Source organism: Zingiber officinale, chromosome 4B, assembly GCF_018446385.1.
Source record: "Zingiber officinale cultivar Zhangliang chromosome 4B, Zo_v1.1, whole genome shotgun sequence".
Lineage (NCBI taxonomy): Eukaryota > Viridiplantae > Streptophyta > Magnoliopsida > Zingiberales > Zingiberaceae > Zingiber > Zingiber officinale.
Window position 1 is genome coordinate 102,341,032 of NC_055993.1, and position 9,461 is coordinate 102,350,492.

Genomic DNA, 9,461 nt, shown 5'->3' on the forward strand with positions numbered 1-9,461 from the left:
CTTTAATTATCGTTTTTAAAAATTATTCGACTTGATTTGCTTTGGTTAATATTTATTTGATTTTCCTTGACCCGTCCAAAATCCCAACAGAAACCCTCGAGTCCTCATCTCCGCCGCCTTTCCCGAACCGGCGCGGCTCTTATCGACGGCGTTCTACCTCCCCACCGCCTTCGCTCGCGTCTGGTCGGTGCTGTCCTCCATCCGTAGCTTGGCGAGTTCCTGGCGCCGGTCGCCACCACCGCACGCTAGCGCCGCCTAATTTATCTGAAGAATAATGGAAGGCGGAGGAGGATGGGGAGCAAAGGACGAAGATGAAGACGAAGAGCACCATCGAAACCCTTTCCTTTCTAATAGCGTCAACAAACCTTCAGCTTCTAAGCATCAATTCCGGTAAAGTTCCTTGTACCCTTGCAAAACGTTTGTTGATGCAATTAAGAACTACAGCCGACTTGTGCTGCATTCGTTTTAATTGAAGGAGTGAAGTATCCAAGGCTCTTTGGGTTGAAGAGATGGGTATGGGGGAGATAGTGGAAAAGAAGGGAAGCTTGTGGTCCACCACTGGTGTAGCAAAAACTAACAAGCTCTATTGCCACATTGAAGAAATATTGTGAGCCTCTTTTTTCGGTTGGGTTATTTTTCATGGATGAGATTTTTTTTATCGTCTATAACTTGTTGGTAATCAACCTTTTTGTTTGGTTTATTTAGACTGTCAAGCAAAGTTTCCTGATTAGATAAAAAGACACTAAAGTTACATTTTTGGTGGGTATGAAATCTCTACATTCACCTTCAGTAGCCTTTTTTCAAAGTTGTTGGACTAATCTCAAAAAGGAGCTTATATTATCCTAGAAAATTTACCGTTTATTATATCTGCATTTCATTTTCCTTTATATGTTGCTATCTGTTCTGGCTTGGCAAACTTTAGATGGAAGAAGCTAGATATCATTCTATGGCATTTATTGCCCCCATGGCAGTCTCACTACTCTGATCTTCATCTGAATTGCATGATTATTATTTTTTCTGAGTCATTAGATTCTCAAAGTTTAGCAATAAAGACATCCATTTTTCATACTGATAGCAATTTGTTCTTCAAGTAAATTAATTATTTTTTTTCTACCTTTATCTATCTCTCAGAGCTATTTGTTTTTTATAGGTTTTTGGCTGAAAAAGGGGCATTAATTCTCACAAGTCCTAATGATAAGAAACTCAGTGTTGGAGATATTTATGAGAAGGTCATAGGAGCTAAATTTGGGTGTTCATGGGAGTCTTTTCAGGCATATAAGCATCTGAAATCCCTTGGCTACATAATTCAGCGATGTGACACCTCTTGGACATCTAAGAATGATCAAATCTTCTGTAGCTCCAATTCTTCAACATGTAAAAATAAGGGGACTTATGATGGCCTAGATTCAATTTCTGACTTGTTAGAAGGAATGCGAATCAACAACCTGAAGCCATTGTATAATGTTTACTTGCCTAACAGCAAGTTCAGAAAATCTTCCCCTGGTGATCCAGATTTCCTGCTGTGTGTATTAAGGTACCTAATATAACATGTATCTATTTGAAGTATTTATTCGATAAGTTATCTGATACTTTCAAATTTCCATTCTATATTTGATTAATTTCTATTGAGAAATCATGGTATTACCAATTGTAGAGTTAGCTATCTTCATTCAAATATATAGTAATTGCTAGATACTAAAATCTTGAAGCAGCGTTTAATTATTTCCTGAAAACAATTTTATATTGGCTATCTATGCATGAGCAAATATGCATATAGATCAATAAACTTATTCTTTTAATAATCCAAGATAATATACGTCTTGTCCATCCAACTCGACTACTTGCTGCTTTACATTAATCCCTTTTGCCATTTGAAGTTTGAACATGCATTCATGAATTGCATCATTGTGTCTTGACAAGTGGTTTCTTAGCTTTTCAAATTTGACTTCTCATTTAGCATTTGAACCTTGTTCCAAAAACTAGTTAACTAATTGCTATTTTTATTAAGTCGTGCAAACTTTGTTGTCTTTACTCATATTTGACTTAAAGTTCACCTTTTGTGACCTCTGCTGTTTGTTTTGCCCACTGAGCAATGAATCATGGTCAAAGGCCTAATCATACAAGTCAAATATATTTAAACACTTGGAAAGATAATGTGTCTACGATATTAGGTGGTACATACTAAATGCCTATTTTCCTGTATTGTCATAGATATTTAGGATACTTCTTGTTTGGAATCCTCTAAGAAAGAAGCGGTCATTTGGTTTGCTATTTTTTGTTCATTTTACTAGTTTTTCATACAGAAATTTCCAACTTCTAGTTATATACTGCATGCAGTATATTAAGTCTCCTTCAACATTATCCTCAAATGATTCATGATTTTCTTTTACGTTTTCTATTTTCAAGAGATAATCCACCTTCAATATCAGAATTAGAAAACCTGGAGGAGGAGTGTGATGGTTTGCGGTTGAAGTATTGCTATGTCGACAATGGACGGGCAAGCTTCTTTTCAATGGAGAAAGGATCAATTCCAACCTTGCCATGATGAGGTAGGTTCTGTTCATAGTTCCTATATTTATGTGTACAATAATAGTTTAAGTGGATGTAGCCTGTAGGGTTAGCCATACATTACAATTTCACCATATGTACTACGCTCATCATAGGACTAAATTCCATGCCTGGTGGGAATTTTAAGGAATTTTAAGTCACACAGAAGAACAATCAGTGCCCCAGAGCTTTGGGAAATCTTATTCCACAAGGATGTGATAATACTCTGGGCTTGCTTTCGTTCTGCTACCCCACTTTCAACATAACTACATATGACTTCTTCGAAAAGAAATATTCAAATGATGAAGGGGAGCTTTGGCACAACTATAAAGTTATTATCATGTGATCTTGAGGTTACAAGTTTAAGTCACGGAAACAAACTCTTGTAATGCAAGATAAGACCATTTTTCTGGAATCCATTTTAACTGAACTCGAGCACCCGACTGCCCTTTTAGATATCTTACAAATGAAGAATGCAAGCTTACGAGGTCAGTTGCCTCAGAGGACTTTGCTTTTAACATATTCTACCAAGTAAATTATTTGTTTCCAACTGATAGAAGTTATCTTGAAAGCATTCATCTATTTTTGCACTAGTAAACAAATTATTTGGTAAAACTGTTTGAATTATATGACTGAAAATTTGTTATTGTACATTTTGCATATTCTATTATTATGTTTTGAGTGTAAGAGAATTTGATGATGAAAGAAGAATAGTTTGTTGCTAAGCAGAGAGATTAAAGAAAGTTGAATTTAACATTTCTAATGGGGTTGGCCTCGACTTTTGAGGTTGGCCATTAACGGAGTGCTATGATCCTGCCCTCACTTCAATGTCATTTAGAACTACTCGATCGAGTAGTTCTAAGCAGAAGAATAGTTTGTTGCTAAGCAGAGAGATTGAAGAAAGTTGAATTTAACATTTCTAATGGGGTAGGCCTCGACTTTTGAGGTTGGCCATTAATGGAGTGCTATGATCCGCCCCTCACTTAAGTGTCATTTAGAACTACTCGATGGAGAGGGCAAGTCCGCGAGCGTGAATATTGTCCTTGTTTAGGTACCGTAGTAGAAGATGATAGTTTTTATTTTGGGATTTTTTTAAGGATTGTTTTCTACGATTTAAGGGAGGGAGGTAGATTATAAGAGATTTTGTTTACAGTGGCCTTTTATTTGGGATCAAGTGACTCATGATTTATTTTACCCACGCACATCAAGAGAGCAACATAGTCCCTCAGTCAATATTATGTAAGATAAGTACATAATTTTTGGACTCAAATCACGTTAACCATCAATGCAGTGACGGTGCAAAATTTAAGCTTGTCTGCCTCTCAAATGAAAATTCAAACAGATCATATGAACATGGCCAACCAGTGGGTGCCAAAATTTCATTAAAAAATTACAACATATTGTTAGTAAGTTGCACGTGGGGTCTAATAATTAATATTTAAAAGTAATTAGGTGTTAATCTAAAAGAGATATCTTTGTTTTTTTTACTAGGATATCTAGTTCTCGTGATCTAATTATTTTTGAATATGGCTGGTTCTACTTCGCAGATCACACTAGGTAAATTTGTATAGTATAGATAAATTTTAACGGATGATCGAACGGTATGAGCAGTTCAAGTATTGTAGGTGTTTGATATCCCCTGCAAAAGAATTGAACTATAATTTGTATGGGTACATGATCGGTTGATGTCTATAAAAAAAATTAGAAAAATTATTGTAATATATTACAGTTGATATTTAAATCTTAAACGTCTAATTCACTATTTAGAGGTCTAATCGTGGCACCATCACTCTGGGGCAATTAAGAGATATCATTGCGATTTAGCCTTTTGCCACAATTAAGAGATATCATTGATATATATATGCTAGTTAATTTATAATTACATGTGATCACTACTTAACGCGGTATTTATTAATATGCTTGTTTTTTTGGTAGATATTTAAGGTTATTGTCCCGTCATTTCCCTCCGTAAAATTATGTCGCTTGAAGTCGTCGTTATTGTCTGGAATTGACCGTCATACACAAGACCGGCCCCACCTACTCCTTTGCGTGGCTCGCAGGTACATTATTGCGTCGACGTGTAGAGGGCCTTGAATTGGAGAGATCGCTTTCCTTCCTCTTTGATTTCTTTCCGTGGAGAAGACTCTTCGCCACCTTTCTTTTCCCATCCTCCGCTCCGCCTCATCTCTTTCTTCGCCTATTGCATTCGCAGGGCGATTTCTCAATTTCTTCTTCGTTTCGGATCGGTAATTGAGAGAGAGAAGGGAGAAAGGGGGGGAGTGAGGGGAAGGGATGAGGTGGGAAGGCGTGGACGATGAGCTCGCGAGGATGGTGTCGGAGGCGAAGTTGAACGATGCGAGCGACCGCCGGAGGATCCGCGAAGCCTTCAAGGGCGTCCAGCTCGGGATCGACCATTGCCTCCTCAAGGTACTTTTCGCATCGGGAACTTGTTAGCTGATAGTGGAGATCTTCTTTTGCCTCCTCGCCTGTTTGGTGATGATATACGACAAGCTATCGGTTTTAGGGTTTGTTTATTGTTGAAAGTTGAAACATGTGGGTTTTGAGTTTTGAAAAGACAGAAATGCAATTGTAACGTGATTTAATTGTGACGCGTTGTCTCTCTGATTTGTTCGAGCGAGAAAGCACTGGGCTTTCAATAGATTTTACGGCACTTAACCACAGATTTTGCTTTATTTTGAACTCTTCCTTTGGAGATGGGTCCTCTGGATGCTTCCAAGAGGAATGAGTTTTTCTATAGTAATTCATTTGTTATTCTTTTAATTCGACACGTATTCATATGAATCAAAACGTATGCTTTTTAATTAATGTGTTTGAAAACAGATTTTTGCACATACCGTACCTTCCCTGTAGCAATATATTTTGCTGCAATATGGAGAGTAAATCTCCACAAGTAGTCAATTTAGATTGACTTTTCTTCAAATATTTCATGATTCAGTTCAGTTCTTCATGAAGAAAGTTTATTTATAACTTCTTTGTGTCATTACTTGCAGGCACAGTATGATGGATTAAAGACAGAAGAGGTGAGATCATTTTTTTATTTTTTTTTGCTTGAAAATAGAATCCCTTGCAGGTTTGCTTCTGCTTCAATTTTCATCTTCTTGTCCTCTTTCCTTTCCTTCTTTCTCTGTATGCTTGGCTTATGCTTGTTACTATGGATTGCTAGATCTTTACATCTTCAGCGTTAAAGAGTAAACTGTAAATTATCCCTCAATATTAGTATTCTACATTCTCGCTCATTGGTAGATTGGATTTCATGTCAATCCTGAACTTTTGGTATCTTTTAGATCTTTCGATATTAATTAGAGGTCATGTTCATTCTATCTTATTTTAGGGAATGAATATTCTAGTATTTCTATGCAGTTATATGAGGTGAACTCTAGAGGAGTAGAAATTTTCTCCAAAAGCTGGCTTCCTGAAAATTCTTCTATCAAGGCTCTTGTTTGTTTCTGTCACGGCTATGGAGACACCTGTACCTTTTTCTTCGAAGGTTTGCTTTCTGTCTGTATTTATCTCTGCCATGTTTCTGGCAATGATTTACTTGCCTTCTAATTGTCTGCATGTTGCAATTCTCAGGTGTTGCCAGGAAGCTAGCATCATGTGGCTTTGGAGTTTTTGCTATGGACTACCCTGGATTTGGTCTTTCAGAAGGACTTCATGGCTATATACCAAGCTTCGATAGTCTTGTAAATGATGTCGTGGAGCATTTTTCGAAAATCAAAGGTGGGTCACCTTTACTCTTCAGTTTTTGAAGTGCTCAATTTTTTTGCCACTAGAAATTTGCTACCTTTGAAATTGCAAATTCGTGCTTTGTTTGGATGGCAGAGAAGCCTGAGTACCATGGCCTTCCGAGCTTTCTGTTTGGTGAATCAATGGGCGGAGCTGTGGTTCTTAAGGTGCATTTCAAACAACCAGATTCTTGGAATGGTGCAATTTTAGTAGCACCAATGTGCAAGGTAAAATATTTGACATGAATCTTTTGAACTTTCATCGTTCGGCCTGTGTTCCCTAGAATGAAGTATTTTTTATTAGATAGCAGATAATGTTATTCCTCCATGGCCTGTGAAGCAATTCCTCATCGGTATAGCTAAACTTTTACCAGAAAGGAAATTAGTTCCTCAAAAGGATTTAGGAGAAATGGCTTTTAGAGATCCAAAGAAATTACAGCAGGTCAGTCTGAAACTTTGATCAGATTATTCATTCATCTCTTATTGCTTCCCATATGATTCTTGGTATTATTCTATAAAATTCTCGATTCCTTTGTCCAATTTGTCCTTTTCTCATAACCATATAACATATAAGTGATACATAAAACAGTGTCTTTTGATTGCAGACCAAATATAATGCCATTGCTTATAAGGGAAATCCACGCCTGAGAACAGCAGTGGAAATGCTGAGAACAACCCAGGAGATAGAGCAGCGATTGCATGAGGTATGAGCATGACTAATAATTTTGTTTACAGGTTTTGCTATTACTTTTAATACTCCATCTAGCATTTGTCGAAATATGAATTACAAATGTTATTTATCTAATAAGACGTATCCCTAGACCCTAGATTATTCTTGTAGTGAATTTAGGGCAAAAATGGAAAATCCATTGAAGTGATGCCAATTAATGGACATGATATTCCATATGAATTCTAGATTTATTAGAATCTAATCTGCCAAGACAGTGACACTCATTACTTGGAGCAACAGTAGGTGATTGAAGAGAGGAGCTTCTAGATGTGAACATTATGTCTCCTTGTACTAACAGGAAATAGAAATAAGGATGTGAAATGATCCATCATACTTTATTCAAAGTGTTGGATGGTTAGGAAACTTCACATGAAAAAGTTAATGTAGTAAAGTAAATATTACAGTGCTAAGAGCCTAAGATGGATGCGTGAGGTTTCAAGAAAAATAAGAAATAATTGTATACATGGGCAACTAAGAAACAAGAGATGGACTCAGTCATCTTTCTTTAAAGTTCAAAATTTGATATATATTTGATTAAATGGACTCAGTCATCATAGAGTAATAACTATGTACTAACAGTAAGAACTAAGAAACAAGAGATGAACTCTAAAAATTTTTAGACAAAAATCCAAAGGATGCCCCAAATTATGTAAATCATCAAAAAGGAAGCTTCTTTTTTTTTTTAAAAAAAAAAATCAATCAATCAAAGGAACACTTCATCAAAAAATTTATTCCCAGAATATTCCTTATTTGATAGTGTTATAATAATTATCGATAATGCTATAATGTGCAAAAGTTACTAAGTAGCTTCTATAATTATTTTCAAGTGATTTTAGAGTTTAGGAATTAAGATTTAACTATAACTATTTTAAAGTCATTTTGAGTAATTTAAAGTGATTTTAATAATTTTGACCAAGTTAGTATTTTATATATATATATAATAGTGATTTGTGTGTAGTAATTTTGATGAGTGAATAGTTAATTTTTTATGATTTTCGAATAGCTTTTATATGTTGTAGCACCTACTCATTTGTAACATCTAAATTTAACACCAATCAAGTTTCTCCTCAGGTATCTCTACCATTACTAATCCTTCACGGCGAGGCTGACATCGTGACCGATCCTTCAGTTAGCAAGGCTCTGTATGAGCAAGCTCGCAGCACTGACAAGAAACTGCATCTTTACAAGGATTCATATCATGCGCTTCTAGAGGGCGAGCCTGACGAGATTATTTATCAGGTTCTTGGCGATATCATCTCTTGGCTGAACAATCACGTTGAAAAAATTTAACACCTAAATAATTCATACTAGAGTATAAACAACGTTGGGGGCCGAGAGTAATTCATATCGAAAACTGCCCATTCTTATATGATTCTCCAGCATTAATTAATGTTAATTCTGAATTATTCGATGTGTTACAGAGACCGTGATATCATAGTTCCTAAGTTTTTAATTTTAATAAGCTTATGTACAAATTTTCCAAGCTACATTTTATGAGATAAATCATGAACACTAATAATTAGTTTTAAAATAACAAATAATTTCGAGACAATTACAAAGAGAAATTTAATGATTTTTTAAGGAAAAAAAATAATGATGATGATGGTAACGAATGAGTTTAGCAATTTGATCATTTGGGCGAGGGCAAAAGCAGTGAATTCTTCTCCCGCCACATTTCCACCACTAGCGGCGACCGGCCCCTTCTCAAGTCCGCCGCCGTAAAACCCCGTCGTCGTCGCTCATGTAAATCCTCCCCTCCCCGCCGGAAACTCCCACCACCCGCCGCCGGCGGGTGGTCCGCCTATCGGTGGAGGCCGCGGGGGTCTGCTCGCCGGACGCCCTGGCGTCCCACACTCTGACCGCCGCCGCCGCCGCCGCTCTCTGAGCCGCCGAGAGGACGACCGCGGGGGACGCCAGGCTCGCGGCCGCAGCCGGGACATGCGCGAGGAACGATCGGAGCACCTCGCCGCGGTTCAGGTCCACGATCGAGATCAGGCCGCTTCCGGCGCGGTCGAACCTTAAGCCCAATCCCTCCCACGTCCTCACCACCGCGCCGCCTAACGGCAGATCTAAAAACCCGCCATCCCACCTCCAGTCCACGCCGCTGTTGCCCGACGCCGAATCGTCGAAGAGCGACGACGGCGGATCATCTTCCTCCTCGTCCTCATCTGACGGCGATTCTGAGGACTCGACATCGTCCTCGTCATCATCGCCGGAGAAGGAAAAGTTGGAGTGCAACGAAATGGCCGATGCGGAACGGCGGAACCTGAGAAGCGCGAGCTTGGCTCGGGCGAGCAGGAACCCATAGAAGGCGGCTAACCCAGCGACGAGGAGGGCGACGGAAGTCCAGGCGCCGGCGAGGTCGGAGAGAAGGCGCGCGGCCAGTCCGGGAATCCGCAGCGCCTCCGCCACCACAGGTATCTCCATCAAAATATCAA

General features: G+C 38.4%; 2 protein-coding genes across 6 annotated transcripts; both read left to right on the forward strand.

The window, feature by feature from the left end:
* Nucleotides 1–60: 60 nt before the first annotated feature.
* On the forward strand, nucleotides 61–3,272 carry LOC121975796. Of its 4 annotated transcripts, none has more exons than XR_006110420.1 (5): nucleotides 61–390; nucleotides 476–607; nucleotides 1,151–1,534; nucleotides 2,430–2,549; nucleotides 2,664–3,272. XR_006110420.1 is itself a non-coding variant. In XM_042527666.1 (5 exons), the coding sequence occupies exons 1-4, from the start codon at nucleotides 275–277 to the stop codon at nucleotides 2,543–2,545; spliced, it is 771 nt and encodes a 256-aa protein (XP_042383600.1). In that variant the 5' UTR covers nucleotides 61–274; the 3' UTR covers nucleotides 2,546–2,549; nucleotides 2,664–3,272. The 4 variants fall into 4 exon arrangements, 2 of the variants coding, with proteins under 2 accessions (XP_042383600.1, XP_042383601.1); XR_006110421.1 differs by having other exon boundaries at nucleotides 2,696–3,272; XM_042527666.1 differs by having other exon boundaries at nucleotides 2,407–2,549.
* LOC121975795 (caffeoylshikimate esterase-like) lies at nucleotides 2,906–8,418 on the forward strand. 2 transcript variants are annotated; one of them, XM_042527665.1, is made up of 8 exons: nucleotides 2,906–3,035; nucleotides 5,559–5,588; nucleotides 5,929–6,055; nucleotides 6,142–6,288; nucleotides 6,391–6,521; nucleotides 6,598–6,735; nucleotides 6,899–6,997; nucleotides 8,095–8,418. In XM_042527665.1, exons 1-8 carry the CDS (start codon nucleotides 3,021–3,023, stop codon nucleotides 8,311–8,313), a joined length of 906 nt encoding a protein of 301 aa, XP_042383599.1. In that variant the 5' UTR covers nucleotides 2,906–3,020; the 3' UTR covers nucleotides 8,314–8,418. The 2 variants fall into 2 exon arrangements, with proteins under 2 accessions (XP_042383599.1, XP_042383598.1); XM_042527664.1 differs by lacking the exon at nucleotides 2,906–3,035 and adding an exon at nucleotides 4,840–4,974.
* Nucleotides 8,419–9,461: the final 1,043 nt, after the last annotated feature.

Bases quoted from the DNA above. Each gene is read 5' to 3' on its own strand.
- LOC121975796 (XM_042527666.1), top strand. From the start codon at position 275: ATGGAAGGCGGAGGAGGATGGGGAGCAAAGGACGAAGATGAAGACGAA. The intron at 391-475 runs GTAAAGTTCCTT...TTTTAATTGAAG, and splicing joins GCTTCTAAGCATCAATTCCG to GAGTGAAGTATCCAAGGCTC. The intron at 1,535-2,406 runs GTACCTAATATA...TCTATTTTCAAG, and splicing joins TTCCTGCTGTGTGTATTAAG to AGATAATCCACCTTCAATAT.
- LOC121975795 (XM_042527664.1), top strand. From the start codon at position 4,840: ATGAGGTGGGAAGGCGTGGACGATGAGCTCGCGAGGATGGTGTCGGAG. The intron at 6,056-6,141 runs GTTTGCTTTCTG...TGCAATTCTCAG, and splicing joins CTGTACCTTTTTCTTCGAAG to GTGTTGCCAGGAAGCTAGCA. The intron at 6,522-6,597 runs GTAAAATATTTG...ATTTTTTATTAG, and splicing joins TAGTAGCACCAATGTGCAAG to ATAGCAGATAATGTTATTCC.